Below are 16350 nucleotides of genomic sequence, written 5' to 3' on the forward strand. Positions count from 1 at the left end.
ATTAATTGTGTACAAGAATAGCCTACCAAATTTATATAAACTTAAAATAAATTGAAATCGATTAAGCTGGGATAATATGATGGACTAAATTAGAAAAGAGGCTCCTCATAATGTATGAATGTTTGGTTTTAATAGGAAAAGTGATGCTCGGCTCAAGATTCCTTAAAAAAGAAGATACTGTTACCTCTTACGATGGAACTCGAGACACGTAACACAAATACAGTTGCATCTTTTTCCTTAAATAGTTGAGGCATTGCTTGCTTGTTAAAATGCACCTTCCTTAAATAACCCAATCTCAATGGCTGGAAAAGATAAAATAATTTACAATTTCAGAGCTCTAGAAGGTATACATATTTCTTCCATAATCAATGGGGTTTCCAATTCCAAATGGTTTTCAACAAAACCTTGGTAGTGGGATATACTATATTGGCATGTAAATATGGGAATTTTACATTCACTACGCACTCCACATTCATGCAACTTTCAACTTGATCTCAGTTTCCAAGAGCATCAATTTGTAGAGCAAAAACTAGATAATTTTTGCACAGAAAGGATGGTGACTTTTTCGCATGCAGGCTGCCTACTCCAGGATTTCAGATGGCCAAAGGCGCTTCCATGTGGAAATCTCCTCCTCATTGCAAAGTTTTCTGATTCCTCCATAAAATCCATCTGCCTCGTTTCCTTCCTCTCGGTGTTCTTTCCGATTGATTGTGGCACGCCTCCACCTTGAGCCTGCGGTGTACTGGTTGAATTCTAACACCACTGTATCTGTTAGAAACCACACAGTAACTCGATCATCAATAATTAATTATGCTACACTGCACATTCAATTCAATACAAGAAACCCAACACCATTATAATTTAATTCCTGCAACTGTAAGAACCACATCGGAAAAAATCCCAAAACTGAATTAATCAACTTATCCTAACAGGTGGACACCCAGGAATACTTGTCTGCTTAAAGTATATTTATCCTTTTCAAGTTGAAAATGATGACCAAAAGAGACCCTTTTCTTTCTTTTTTATGTTGATGGAGAAAGGATAGGAAATTAGTGCTGATGTAAGTCGACTAGTGGGGCATTTGAGCTCCGTTGGTATAAAAAACTAGTGAAAATGAATCAAAATGTTACAAGTGTAGAACAACCATTCCAGCCCCACACAGCTGAAAGATTCCAAATAAGCAAACAAACAGAGTCCACAGGAGACATTGGGTTCTTTTCAGTGTGGTTGGCCATAAATATTCTGCTGATATAGAAGTTATCAACATGCTGGTGGAAATTATGACATAATGAAAACGATTCATCTTTTGGGACCAACACAACAGCGCAACTCATGAACCAAGTATTGCAAATATAAGATTCATGAAAGTGACCTGCCCTAACTTTGTGTGTCCTCCATGAAAGTTAACTTCATATTTATTTCATCCACAATTTCCTGACGCCTTCTTTCATGAATATTAAGCATAAGTATAGCAAATATCTAAACAACTCCTTTACTCTCTCTCTCTCTTTCTCTCGTACGGTTAATTTCTTTAAAACAAGTTTAAACCATTCCACTTTGTATCCTCATCTAATATGCAGAAGATATGTCCCTTAGTCTATCTTCGAAGGCAGATAAAACAGGATGTTCACACTACGAAAGTAATCTTTCAAGACGAAATTGGTGGTTAGATTCTCATTTTAAAGGAAATCCCTAAGGAATATAATAGACTGCCATTTGAAAGAATAAAAGATGAGATAAAGTTACCACTATTATGGCATCGGCAATAATTATCATTCCCGTCACACGATTCCAAGTGACCGACTACACCATACCACCAACCTGCAACATATATGGCTACCATATCAGCTGTAAAATCATTAATATGTATTATTTAAAAGAATTTGTTGGCATACAAATTGCATTAGAAGTACTTGTAGAAGGATGATTTCCACAATACTAGGGTAAGAATACTTATTATAACAAAGTAGTCTGCTGCTTAATTCTTAGCAGAGTATATTTTTGTTCTATGGTTAAAAGCTTTCCTCTAGTCATCAGAGGAATTAAAGATGATATAGGGGGTCACTGGTGTTTTCTGAAAGTGAATAACACAGTTTCTTCTTCAATGGAAAGTTCCATATATGCAAGTCATGTTTTTTAACACTGCAGTACTTTCATGAACACAACTCTCAATCCTCTTCATCTTAAACCAACAGAAACTGTGAGGAAAGTTTTGGAGAGAAAGGAAACAGAACTTGTGAAATACTGCAAGGGACTGGTATGAAGAAGAACTAACCGTAAGGGAATTCTTTGTTTCTTCTCCATTGAATCTCGATGTTATCACCAGGGCGTAGCTCATTCAAGCAATCAGAAATGTGAAGATCATGTGGTGAAGTGTCGAAAGGCGGTGCTCGTAGCCTTTCCCATGGCACATCGCCCTCTTTGGCGACCGCCCTCCTTCCATGAGGAGGGTACCTAAAATTACCAAACCAATCTAAGATTAATTTCCAAGTATTAGGCCTATTTTGATCCTCTGAAGCAGAAAAAAATTATTTACAACCAACATACCAAAATCAAAAGTATGTTAATTATGTTCAACTCCCTAATTACCTGGCCTTGAAGGTGTCAATACGGGGATCATAACTCAGTTCTGCATCATAACATGACAACATAAACCCAACATGGCCATTCTACAGAAGTGCAGAACATAGAATTTTTAGAATCCAAAAAGGAAACAAAAAACAGCATATAGTTTGCTGGTTAAATTGGATTTAGCAGATGGGAGTTGGAGCTTCATAAGTACCTCACGGTTATAAACCTGAGCAGGGAACCAGAATCTGCCAGTTTCAAGAGCAAGAAACCAAGACATGATTGAATCATCTGGCAAAGAACACTGCTTACTACTATCATCAACCTTTGATTTAATCCACCAAGATGGCCTAACAATTGACAAGACCCTCATCAGACCTTTTGGCTTCCCCTGCATCAAATGGCTTGAATCCTTTCTTGTTCTTAAAGCTATATGCCATTGCCACTCTCTATAAGCAGCAGGACCAATAATTCTACCCCACTTTTTTTTCATGTGTTTTTCCCAGAAATGGTCACTAATACACCTACTCCTCAAAGAGCTGCAAACACCAGCCATACTACAAAGAGCAGCAGGTGGTAGCCTTTCAAGAATGCATTCCAAGACCAAATCTGGTAGGTCCAAAATTGACATGGCACTTTCTTCAACCTCCTCAAAGTTATCAACTTTTGAAGTGAAAGACATCTTTTTGAGAGACATTTTGGAAACGACTGTGGTAAAATAAGCAAGACCAAGAATGTTTTTGATCAATCTGGAACTGAGAAAAAAGGAAACGTCTTTCCTAAACCAGGGAGACAATAGTCTCATCTCAGCTGCCCATGGTGGGGGTGGTTTCAAAGTTAAGGACTTTATAAAGAAGATGATGGAGAAACAACTGATGAAGAGGTAAAGTAGCATTCCAAGATATAGGAGAAAAACAGAAAGAAATAAAAGGTGAATTCTTTTATGGGTCTAAATACAATGATGTATGGCAAAACAATATAATAATAATAATGGAAGAACTCAGTTGTCTCTCCTGTTCTCTCTCGCCCTACTTAACCTTCAAAAAATAGAAGTGGGATCTTCAAAACAACAACAGCAAAGACTAACTTTGATGAAAAATCAAAATCAAAATCAAAAAAGGGTTTTTATTGGTAAATAATCAAAGCCCACCAAACCCCCCAAAGGTGGGCCTCCCTTGTCAATGACTAATCAGAACAAGGATTTGTAATTAATATAACAAGAAATTTTTGTTTGGTAACACAAAAGTTACCTCAGAGCCAATCTAAAACCCCTCCAATACAAAGCTTACCAAGTAGTACTGTAACAAAGAGCTCCTTCCCCCTTTTTTTTTTTAATGGAAGAGAAAAAAAACTCGGTCGTACAGACAACCTAAATAGCCGTCATGTAATGAGAGAAGATCTAGTGGATGCACCCAGAAACAGGAGAATGAAGGAAGATGGTGGTGGTGGGGTTCCTGAGATCTGATATGGGTTTCTGACACCTGGAAAATTATGCCCCCAAAATAATATTTATCGATGATAAACACGTCTAGATACAAAGACCCATATCCATAAAATCTCTGAGAAACAGTACCCTTTTGCTCAGAAAAGAAAACGAAAAAACATAAATTTCTTTTCTTTTTGAATATAATAAGGTGAAGGGAAAAAATTCCAAAACAATAAATCTGGGTTAGTTCGGAATTGAAAGAAAAGACGCCGAAAACAGAAAGAAAGAAAGAGATTGAGCAATTTGATGAACAAGTAGATGAACTCACCTTTCCTCGCCAATTTTGGCCTTGTTCATCAAATTCTCTATCTCTTTTTTTTTTTTTTTGGTTCTTGGAAAAAGAAAATATGGGTAGGGATGGGGGACAGTTAGAGGAAGACTAGGAATGGGCGGTTAAGGTTAAAAGGAGTAATTAAATTTATGTGGATATTAATAAAGAGAAGCAGTGAAGTGAGAAAAATTATTATATTCATCTGATATTCTCTGATTTAGTCTTCGTTTTTACGAGTTAATGAAATGTGGGAGGACAATCCGTTTAGCCATACAAAGCAACCGTTGGGATAACGTATGTAGAAGGAATCTTGGATATTAAAAAGGCTTGGGATGTGTTCAAGTGGCCTGCCCACCTGTTATTTAGCGCTTTGGACCATTCAGGTTTCACCACCTGGCAGTTGAGTATTGGAGATGGTGAAGCCAATAGAAAGCCTTGGATAGCTGGTATTTTGGGTATTAACTTAGCTGCAATCTCCGCCATCTTTCAGTCAATTATTGATCGTATCTAAAGGAAATTAGCTGGGTGAAAATCTTAATGGTTATCTCAGGGTGGTGACAACCTTCTCATGTGCTAAGGCTCTTAATATCGTCACCTATAGAATTAATAAAATAATTCCTTTAGGCCTACGACTTGCAGAATATATATGAATGAGACTCTCCTTAGATAATGCTAATTCAACCGAATCCATGCTTCTATCGAAATATTTTGCCACTTAGCATCCAATTTGATTCATGCTTATTCTAACAACTACAAATCACATTCAATTAGAAATTTTATAATAAAGTAAAATCAAACCATTATTAAACACAAATAAATTAATAATCTAGATAAGTCTAAACACTAAATTCAATATCAATGAACATAAAAATTTAGTTTAAAATTGGACGCCAAAATGTCGGGCAACTGATAACAAAAATTACGGGTAGAAGCCCAATTATGGAACCTTCAAGCTGACCTAGAGATAATTATTGTTTTAATTTCTTTTCATTGACAATTACACGTACTGTGAACTAGTTTATCTATACAAGTTATGTTCCTTCTCTACCTAAAAAATGATAACAAAAGTTAAGGTGGAACTGGGAAAGGACAGTTTTTTTTTTCTTTTCTGAAAGAAGGGAAAGGGCAGTTGAGCCACTAGCTTGTTAACACGTGACTTTCACGTGCTTGTTGCTTTTCTTTTACTTAAAAAAATTTTATCTCCTTTGTCTTGGTCCAATCGAAAAGGAGTTCCAATTTATAAGCTATTCTTTTATATTTTTAATAATATTATACAGTATTTTTATTTTAGGGATAAAAGGTGTATTATGTGAAAGTATTAAAATTATAGTTTTTTCACTTTTTTATTTTTTGTAAATTAAAAAATTATAAATTATATATGTAACATATAAAATAAAATAGAATTACATCAACAAAATCATCTGCATGTGCTGCTAATTAAGCAAATAAAGGACATGCCATCATCATCAACTGTTGAGCAAAGGACTTATTTGATGAAATTTAAAAGATCGAGTACTCGGTGCAATAAAACAACACGACTTCATTGATGTTTTTCATTATTTGTTCAGAGACTTTACACCATTCAACTAAAATATATATAATCTCTCTTTAAAATATATATAATTATTTCTAAAGTCGAAAATGTTCCATTTGTTCTTAAATAGTATCTTCCGAAAGTATTTTTATTTCATCAATGAATGTCTTGATAGAATATATCAATTTTTAAAATTGAGTTTTATTCGTTTTTAAGCAATTCAACGAGAAATTTCCTTACTTGTCTAATTTATAATGAATCAAGATAATCATTCGTTCCACTATAAATACTTATAAGTTCTACCACCATAAGAGGAGTTGATTGAAATTGTTTAAGCAACTCACGTAATCATTGTCCTTGTGCAAATTGACTTCGAGTAACTTTATCGAGATCAGAAGTAAATTGCTTAAATGCATATAATTCGACGAATTGTATTAATTTCAATTTTGATTTACCAGTGACTCACGGCCTGTAAGTTTCAATAAATCCAACCCACAATTTTTCTTTTTTTCTTTTTTTCTTTAAGCAAGTTTTTTTTTTCAAATGTTTTAGTGAGTTTTTTTTTCATGTTCATTTTACGATCCATATTTGAGGTTCGTGGTGGTCCTCTAACATATTGTCTCTGATGTTTGAACTTGTATAATTTTTTAATAATGCAATATATCTTACCACTAAACCCAAAACTTATAAAATTTAACAAGTTTTTAATATTTAATATTAAGATATAATATAATTTTTTTAGTTGCAATTTAATATTTTGCATGTATTACTATAATTTTCTCTTAAATCCTAAAATCTTAAACTCTCATCCCTCAATCTTAAAGTGTTAAGTTTTATAAAATTTTAAAACCCTAAACCCTACTCTTTAAATTCCTAAACCATCATCCATCAACCTTAAAATTCTAAATTTATTTATAAATTTTAAAATCTGCCATCAGCCCATCTATTTTCCACAAATTTAAAATTTAATCCCTATACTTTTATTTTCAATCATTTAATCATTCTATTTTTCATATTTCAAAATTTTAGTCATTTGTTAACACCATTAAATTTTTACGCTAAAATTGTTAGTGTGACATCTTGAAATAAATAAAAAACTCACTTGATAATCATGTAACAAAAAATAACGTTTTAATGAACTTAATTTAACAAAATAATTTTAAGTGTTAACAGTTAGATCTAAATTTTAAAATTTGAAAGTAGATGGGCTGATTTCCTAAAAGTAAAAGTATAAAGACTAAATTTTAAAATTTTAAAACATAGGACTTATGATACAGTTTAACTGAAAAATTGCAAGTAAAATTGTTCATGAAACTCTTAAGAGTTACAGACTGTTAGAAAATGTTTTTCCACAGAGGAGTCTGAATTGTTATATTTATTTTTAGAATATAATAAAATAAAAAATAACTGACATCAAATTAAATCCATTTGTGAAGTTTTTTTACTTCACTCTTTCGATCCTCTATTACCCCAACACTTACTCTTAACGCAATCAAGTGTTTTTTTTTAAATCAAATCATACTTCCCAATTTGGATGGAAATTAATGATATCTTAAAGAGGAATTTTAAAATTTGAAATCACAATCTCACGTTTAGATAGGAATTTCAAAACCCGAAATTACAATCCACGTGATGCTTGCATAAAAAAGATTATTTGGCTAACAATACTAAATTTAGTAATATAGAAATAATCTCATTTTATTTGACTACTGAGGATTAAAGATGGAATGTTGAATTTTTTTATTATATAATTTTGGCCCTTTTAACTCAAACAAAATGCAAAAAGAAATTCTAAGTTCCCCATTAGACGTTAAATTCCCTTGCACAAAAGGAAAAGAACATTATAATTAACAAATCACTATTTAAATTAAAATTTATATGATACATTAATTTAAGTTGACCTAATTATAATGAATATATATATTCGAAAAATCTCATAAGTTCTAATCATATCTTTTTTTTACACAAAATTTAGAACTATTCATAGCTCTTCCTCAACTCATTAATAAAAAGATAATGTGCTTCAGCACACTTGAACCTACTTTCTCCTGTATTGACAATAATGCGCATGCCAATTTATAATTAATATTTATATGTAAAGACATTTTTATAATTGGCACATTCCATTTAATTTTCACATCTTTTAATCTTTAAACCTACATTTTTGTCAAATCACTCTAAAATGAATGAAAAAAACTAACTTTTGTTAACTTTGCTGACGTTATTATCTTCTAATTTAAAAAAAGTTACTTTTTTTATATTATCAATCCGAAATTTAAATAATAGAATACATTTTTTGGGTGAATTATAAGAGGAGGTCAAAGCTCTAATAGCAACGAGACTAGTGTGATTTGAATTCAGGTCACACCTAGGATGGTGACCACCCTGAATATCAGGCTAACACGCGGAGTTCGATAATTAACAGCTTGATCAGTGTTATTAATCATTGTCTCCTAAATTTTTTTAATTAAAATTATCCCTTAAAATGTTACTTTGCAAATGATTTTTACTCATGTACTATTTATTAAGAACAGGCTAGCAATTAAATAGTTTAGAATTTTTTAAAAAAATTCTTAACTTGGGTCAATTGAATAATAAAATTTATTATATTAAAGTCAAACAGAGGCGGAGCCTCTAAGGAGCTAAAGGGTTCAAGATTTGCGGAATTAGATTAAGTTGACCCGCTCAAAAAAAAGTGGGTTCATAATTGAATTAAGAAAACAAACTAAAACTCTATTGTTATTTATGTTTTCTATATTTAAACGTTTCCAATTAATTGGATTATCAGTTATAATTAGGTCAACTTAAATTATTTTTTAATGGGTCAACTACAAAAATAGTCACTTTTGTTTGCCTCAGGTTACATTTTAGTCAATTATGTTTGAAATGTTACGTTTTAGTCACTTATGTTATTATTTTGTTACGAAGTGATCACTCTTCCGTTAAGTTTCGTTATCTCCTTAACGGTAATCCTACGTGGCAGTCTAACTAGATTTTAAGTGCCAACTTGGATTTCCTAATGGGATGAGAATTGATTTTTAATTAAATAAATTTAATTAATTAAAAAATTTAAACCCTAAATCTTAGTTAAAAAACCGTTCATCTCCCGCACTTGGGTTTTTGCATCTTTAATTTCTTGATTAATTGGTGAGTTCTTTTCATTCTTCAATCACTTAATGCATCGTTTTGTTTCTTTAATGTTTAATGTTATATTGAATTCATTGTTAAAGATTGTTTCTTTGGTCTATTATTTGAATGAGAGACACATGGATTTTAAGTTTTGAATTCACTGTTAAAGTGTCTCAAAAGTTTGAATTTCCAATTATTTTTTTAACTTTATTGGGGTTAACAATTTTTTTAAAGCTTGAACTCCTGTTTTTTCCATTGACGTAGGGTGTTGGAATTCACTGTTTAAAGGTTCCCATTTATTAAAGCATGAATTCACTGTTAAAGCGTCTCAAAAGCTATGAACTCTTTTTTTGCCATTGATGTAGGGTGTTGGAGATTCATACTAATTTACATGTGATTTAAGTTTTTAGAAAAATGGGTAATTTTTTAGGGTCAGAATGGATCCCTCAAAGCAAGAAACAAACCAAAAAAAAAGCTTCTAAACCGATGGCTAGGAAGGAAACCCAAGAATTCCAATTTGTTGTTTACAATACCATGACTCAGCAAAAGAGGTTTTCAAACCCAAAACCCTGAAAAGTTCACATGTATGTCTCATGTGACTATGATTTCAGTCACCTTGGACATGCTCGTGCTGCCGTTTCCTTTGATGTCCTTTACAGGTGCATAATTTGTCTTAGAGAAACCCCTTAAAGAAAATTAAAAAATGGGGGGAGATGAATGGTTTTTTAACTAAGATTTAGGGTTTAAATTTTTTAATTAATTAAATTTATTTAATTAAAAATCTATTCTCATCCCATTAGGAAATCTAAGTTGGCACTTAAAATCTAGTTAGACTGCCACGTAGGATTACCGTTAAGGAGATAACGAAACTTAACGGAAGAGTGATCACTTCGTAACAAAATAATAACATAAGTGACTAAAACGTAACATTTCAAACATAAGTGACTAAAATGTAGCATGAGACAAACAAAAGTGACTATTTTTGTAGTTTACCCTTTTTTAATAGAGTTTATCTAAGAATATCAAACTTTAATATTTTTGTCGCCTTTATACTTATATTTTTAACATTTTCTTATCTTTTAAATTCCAATTGAAGTCAAATTAAGAGGAGATTAAGGGTGTGTGTTTTTAATTTATCAAATAACAATTAAATTACAAAATTAATATATTGTATGTATATATGTGAGCACGTGAATAATAACAAAATAGATTGGTTTATGAGGAATTCAGTTGAAAAGGTTACCGCAAATTAGCAATAATATGTTCCATCACTTCATATGGAATTGAAATATTTTTCTTGAGAATTTAGTATTTTAAATGCCCTGTTAAGATACGCCTCTGCTGCGATATGACATATTTGTGTTTCTTTATTTTAGAAAAACATATTTGTTATTTTAATTTTTATTATGCAACATGACATATAAGATAAATAGTACCATATCAACATAACTATTATGCGGATTGTCATGTCAACATCGTTAAAAATATATATTGTTTTAGTTAGCATTTATGTTAAAACTTGATTCGACACTTTTGAAAGGTTAACCATCAATTTTAGTTAAAAAATTAAGGACCAATTTGATAAAATATGTAAATGCCAAGTATATATTAAATTGTGAAAACGTTTAAATCACTTGTTAGATTTATGTTGATTTGCAACTAGATGAACTACTAAAAGTGGTTACGTAGGAGGATCTTACCAACATAATCTATCATCAATCTAAAAATAAAATGTAATTTTACGTTCAACTTACCTAACGAGTTGCAACCTCACTTTTATACCTCGGTTAAAATATCTTTTTAATAAAATTTTCCTCTTGAAGACCTAGCTACAATTTGAACAAACAATAAGTTACTAAGAATAAGCATATATGTGCTATTTTTCAATAATTTGTCATTAAATAGGCGAGCTTTCTTTAGATAAGCATTATAGGGTTACAATTATTTATTTATTTAGTGTGAATGTATACTTTCTTAAATTATGCTTGAATAAATCTTCCATGTAAAATTAAATAATCAAATATCTTTAAGAATTAGACTTTTATAGAAACTTTATTTCATTGCTTCAATGGTATTCAAGGCGAATCAATACATAAAATTATTACTCAAGAATTAAAACAAAATTTTTTATTAAAGTACGTCAACATATATGATAAATTAGCTACATCTGATCGTACAATTGATACTAACGAAAAAATTAATTAATTATTTAAATGCACAAAACTCTTGAATATTTTATAATAATGGCATAACATTCTAGCCACGGCTAACATTTGCTTTGGGTCCACTACATCATAAAGATATGGATTACAAATTTATTAAGCTACACATTTTCGGCTAAAACAATGATTTTGGATCTCGAATATTACAGGGAACATTGATTATTAATATAAGTTGTGCTCTTTTTGAAAAAGGTTAATAATAATGGTGGGTTGAAAAGTAGCGGATAAGGTTTTCAACCCTTTCCCTCTTTCATTTCTAATCACACTTGCAATTGCTTCGCCTTGTCGGGGCAACGTGTCTCAAAAGGAAAAGCAGTGACACTTCTTATTACCCATTAGCAATCGACACAACCCTCTAAATTATGCTTGAAAAATAGTCATGTAATTATTAAAATTTGGTCATTCTTGGTTGGATTGATATAATAATATTTAGGATTTGGAAGTATGGATGGGTGGAAACGTTAAAAAGGTGTTGGAGAATGGCATTAATTTGTCAATTATCATATCACTCAATGCCACCGATGAAATTAAGTCGTCGGTTTGTATCGCCTTTTATTTATTTAAATTATTTATAATTTCAATTAAATATAATTCCTAACCCAAAGAAAATTAAATTGAAAAACATAACATGACCTTTAATCGTTACTTTGAATATATATTTTAAAATTTAGAGATTATTTGATTTAATTTAAGAAAATTTATAAATTAATGTTAAACATGAAGGATCAATATTGTTTTTCTTAAGATAATATAAATACTCAAAATTATTCCGAAGCATATACATTAAACTTAAATTTAATTTGATGAAATTATTAACGACATAAATTAAATTAAATTAATTCAGAATCAATTATAAACTTAGGCAGTAAATCAATCAAATCTCATTATTTTATCCATAAAAACCAACTCTACTACATAGTTCTTCCCTAAGGGCTAGAAATGCCATGACGAGTTATTCTCGGTTCACTATCTAAGGTCCTACATTGCCATTATTTCTTTCCTTTTCCATACATTATGGAGCAATTTGCAGCAAAAATATTTTAAATTAAAAAAATGTTGTTGAATTAAAAAAAAAGATAATTATAAATAGAGTATATTAATTAAGTGTGGGGTTTAATTTTTTGGGGTTTTGGTTATCATTAGGAATTTGATAGGGTGATCAAAAATTTGATTCTGTGTCTCCTAAAGGTTAAGCAGCCCAGTGCATCGTAGTGCACTTATAATATGAACGAACCTAATTAAACCAAATGGATTGGGGTTTGGTGGCTATGCCAAGTCCAAGTTTTAGTGGCACCCTTTTCGTCCAAATAGGTCAAATTTAGTATTTATTATTTTATTTCGTTTAAAGCTTGGTCAAATGTTAAGGGCGCCAGTGTTCATTGATTAGTAGTATTAGGCGGCTTTTCATGCCGACATTTGAAAAAAATATAATTTCAGAGAATGAAGTTATTAAGAATGTAATTGTGGGAAAAGTTTGGTATAAATAAGAAAATTATACCAATAAAATTTATAAGAACGTTGCACCTCTGGTTTAATAGAGATGTAGTGATTATTTTCCAAATTATTCTAATTAAATAAAATACAAATGATCAGTCTAATACGTTTAATGATGTTCGATATTATTAAAAGAAGAAACTAATATATAGTTAAATGGAATACAATTGTTCAAAAGAATAGATTACAAATTTTAAATATTTATTATATATTTGAATTAGAATGTAAATTAAGATTATTATTGAAAAAAGTGAGTAGTTTTGATTATACCAAATCTACTCTTGATTATTAATAAAAAAAATAGTTGAGTGTGATATAAAATGATTTTATATTAATCATAAATAATAATTACAAGAAAAGGTTATGTTGATTCCTGGTAAACAAAGGTTGGGGGGTGGTTACTACTTGCTAGATATGGATTGTGGTGGATGAGAGGTATTGGGTTGAAAATGGAAATTTAAAGCCCATAAATGAGAAGAAATGAGGTGTCCCCAAGAAACAGAAAAAACGGTTTTCCAATATAAGGCTGAGAAATCCCTTTGTCTAAAAAACAAGGATTTCCAACATTTAGGAAGACAATCCTCCATAACTGTTTCAAGACAATGTTAGACAGGTTTCACCCTAAAACCCCGCACCATCAGTCCCTTCAATTTCTACACTAAAATCCAAGCTGGTCTACGCTATTCTTTCAACCAACACCTTAATTCCTTGATTAACTTGAAAATTAATCTCCCCCTTGCTTAAGGCCTTCACCATCCCCCTCAACTTCCATCTCTCTCTCTCTCTCTCTCCATGGGGAACCTATGCTCTCGCAGCGACCCCGCCGCTAACCCCGATGAAAAGGGAGAACCCGGGCCTGAAAATGAATTGAATACCAGCACTTCCATGAATGAAGACTCCCCCAACTCTCCTCCCAAGGCTTCTCCTACTCAAAGCATCTCCTCCAAGCCTTCCAACAAGCCCAACCCCATTGGTCCCGTCTTAGGCCGCCCTATGGAAGATATTAAAACCACCTACAACATTGGCAAAGAATTGGGTAGGGGTCAGTTTGGGGTTACGCATTTGTGTACCAACAAGTCCACCGGGGAACAATTCGCATGCAAGACTATCGCCAAGAGGAAGCTTGCCAACAAGGAGGATATTGAGGATGTTAGAAGGGAGGTTCAGATTATGCACCATTTGACAGGTCAGTCTAACATTGTCGAGCTCAAGGGAGCCTTCGAGGATAAGCATTCCGTTCATTTGGTGATGGAACTATGTGCCGGAGGAGAGCTGTTCGATAGGATCATTGCTAAGGGCCATTACACCGAGCGTGCCGCTGCTTCCTTGCTTCGCACGGTTGTCCAGATTGTGCACACTTGCCATTCTATGGGGGTCATCCATAGGGATCTCAAGCCCGAGAATTTCCTCTTGTTGAATAAGGATGAAGATTCCCCTCTCAAGGCCACAGATTTTGGTCTATCAGTCTTCTACAAGCCTGGTACTTATTTTGTGGAGATGTTTCCTTTCATCTCTCGTGATACATTTAATTGATTATAGAAAACATTATTGATTTGATTTTGCATATTATAACAAACAGGTGAAGAATTCAAAGAAATTGTTGGTAGTGCATATTATATTGCACCTGAGGTCTTGAAGAGGAAATATGGACCAGAAGCAGATATATGGAGTATTGGTGTTATGCTGTATATTTTTCTATCTGGTGTTCCTCCCTTTTGGGCTGGTAAGTTGTTATTATCATTCTCATTTCCTGCAGGTAATTAATTTAAATGTATTCCAGCAGCTAAAATATACAACTTTTGTTGATAGAATCCGAAAATGGGATATTCAATTCAATATTACGCGGCCACATTGATTTCTCGAGCGATCCATGGCCTTCAATTTCACCTCAAGCGAAGGAACTTGTGAAGAAGATGTTAAATTCGGATCCGAAGCAGAGGTTAACCGCAGTGCAGGTTCTAAGTAAGTATGGCTCATTGTTTTGTTTTGTGCTGTAAAAAATTCAGTCAGCACGATTCTAATGAGATATGTATGCGTATGGGCAAACAGGCCATCCATGGATCAAAGAGGATGGTGAAGCACCTGATACACCTCTTGACAACGCAGTTATATGTAGGCTCAAACAGTTTAAAGCAATGAACAACTTCAAGAAAGTTGCTTTGCGGGTATTTCATTAAGTCCATATTATTTCAAACATCTCACTGATAACTTGCCAAAAACATGGGTAACAAATTTTCCTGGAAAATCTTGCGTAGGTCATTGCGGGATGTTTATCAGAGGAAGAAATCATGGGATTGAAGGAGATGTTCAAGGGCATGGATACCGACAACAGCGGGACCATAACACTCGAAGAATTAAAGCAAGGCCTTGCTAAACAAGGAACAAAGCTCACTGAATATGAAGTTCAACAACTAATGGAAGCTGTAAGTCATTTCCAAACATCTATTTCTATTTTTTCCGTAATATTACAAAAGATAAATATTTACCTATTGATTTTCTTGACTTCTATGAATATGTATATATATTATATAGGCTGATGCAGACGGAAACGGAACCATAGACTACGATGAGTTCATCACGGCCACAGTGCATATGAACCGAATGGACCGGGAAGACCATCTCTACCATGCCTTCCAACACTTTGATAAAGACAACAGCGGGTAATGATATACAGTAGCACTAAATCTAGTTCCAATCATTTTACGTTGTGAAATTTTGTTTTCTAACCTGGTGAATGTAACTGCATATGTATATATGCCTACTTTTAGGTACATCACGACCGAAGAACTAGAGCAAGCTCTGCGTGAACATGGCATGCATGACGCCAACATTAAGGAAATCGTTTCTGAGGTTGACTCTGACAATGTAAGCAATATATATTACTATTTTGAAAGTAAAACCAAAGCAACTTTTTCATCTTAGAATCAACCCTTTCATTCAAAATATTCATGGTTTACTCACACATCGTATTTACGACGTTTGACACATTTTTGTAGGACGGAAGGATCAACTATGATGAGTTCGTGGCAATGATGAGAAAAGGAAACCCTGAAGCACATACCAAGAAGCGGCGCGAATTATCTGTTAATATCGAGACATAAAAAAAAATATTAATACAAATGCTTTGTAATTTCCCATTCAAAATCAAGAGAAAAATTGGGAGAGGATACGATAAAATTTAGGACATGGCTAAGGTTTTTCTTTTTTAATTTTTAAGTTTGACGGGGATTTGAGGATTTCTAAGTCTAATGGATTTTTTATTTATTTCTTTTTGGTATAAAGAGGTAGTATGAGAATACAAAACAAAGGGCCATTTTTCTTTATTGTAATTGAATGAGTTAAACTTGAAAATCTTGATTATTAATTTTTTGATTCTCCTTTTCATAAATATTGTAATCACATTTTTAAAAATCAATAGAAAAGAAAGATGGTCCAATAACATTGAAAATATTCAAAATATTGTCTTAATCAGTCGTTGATAATTGCATCCTAATCTTACATTACCAAACAAATCAATCGATAATAACATCTTGACAATTCAAATGATGAGTGACATCTCTTACAACACATACGATTTAAGCCGGTTTGATCTTTATGCCAAATATTCCTACTTCATAATAATTTAAACACAACATGTACATGTTAA

The 16350-nt window shown here is 32.3% G+C and overlaps 2 protein-coding genes across 2 annotated transcripts; one reads left to right on the forward strand and one right to left on the reverse strand.

Annotated features, from left to right (window-relative positions):
• Positions 1-257: 257 nt before the first annotated feature.
• On the reverse strand, positions 258-4448 carry LOC105768793 (F-box protein At2g26850). The gene is made up of 5 exons (XM_012588968.2): positions 2783-4448; positions 2590-2669; positions 2276-2454; positions 1747-1821; positions 258-768 (listed from the first exon to the last, which is right to left on the reverse strand). Exons 1-5 carry the CDS (start codon positions 3461-3463, stop codon positions 581-583), a joined length of 1203 nt encoding a protein of 400 aa, XP_012444422.1. The 5' UTR covers positions 3464-4448; the 3' UTR covers positions 258-580.
• Positions 4449-13399: 8951 nt separating this feature from the next.
• Positions 13400-16013, forward strand: LOC105765822 (calcium-dependent protein kinase 34). Its single transcript, XM_012585079.2, has 8 exons — positions 13400-14184; positions 14284-14427; positions 14514-14666; positions 14754-14869; positions 14960-15127; positions 15237-15364; positions 15473-15569; positions 15701-16013. Exons 1-8 carry the CDS (start codon positions 13497-13499, stop codon positions 15803-15805), a joined length of 1599 nt encoding a protein of 532 aa, XP_012440533.1. The 5' UTR covers positions 13400-13496; the 3' UTR covers positions 15806-16013.
• The last annotated feature ends 337 nt before the right edge of the window (positions 16014-16350 follow it).

This window comes from Gossypium raimondii, chromosome 5, assembly GCF_025698545.1.
Source record: "Gossypium raimondii isolate GPD5lz chromosome 5, ASM2569854v1, whole genome shotgun sequence".
Lineage (NCBI taxonomy): Eukaryota > Viridiplantae > Streptophyta > Magnoliopsida > Malvales > Malvaceae > Gossypium > Gossypium raimondii.

Excerpts from the sequence above, each read along its gene's own strand:
- LOC105768793 (XM_012588968.2), bottom strand. The coding sequence starts at position 3,463 with ATGCTACTTTACCTCTTCATCAGTTGTTTCTCCATCATCTTCTTTATA. Across the intron at positions 2,670-2,782 it reads CTCAGGTTTATAACCGTGAG|AATGGCCATGTTGGGTTTAT; the intron begins GTACTTATGAAG and ends GCACTTCTGTAG. Across the intron at positions 1,822-2,275 it reads AAACAAAGAATTCCCTTACG|GTTGGTGGTATGGTGTAGTC; the intron begins GTTAGTTCTTCT and ends TATATGTTGCAG.
- LOC105765822 (XM_012585079.2), top strand. The coding sequence starts at position 13,497 with ATGGGGAACCTATGCTCTCGCAGCGACCCCGCCGCTAACCCCGATGAA. Across the intron at positions 14,185-14,283 it reads ATCAGTCTTCTACAAGCCTG|GTGAAGAATTCAAAGAAATT; the intron begins GTACTTATTTTG and ends TATAACAAACAG. Across the intron at positions 15,570-15,700 it reads CTGAGGTTGACTCTGACAAT|GACGGAAGGATCAACTATGA; the intron begins GTAAGCAATATA and ends ACATTTTTGTAG.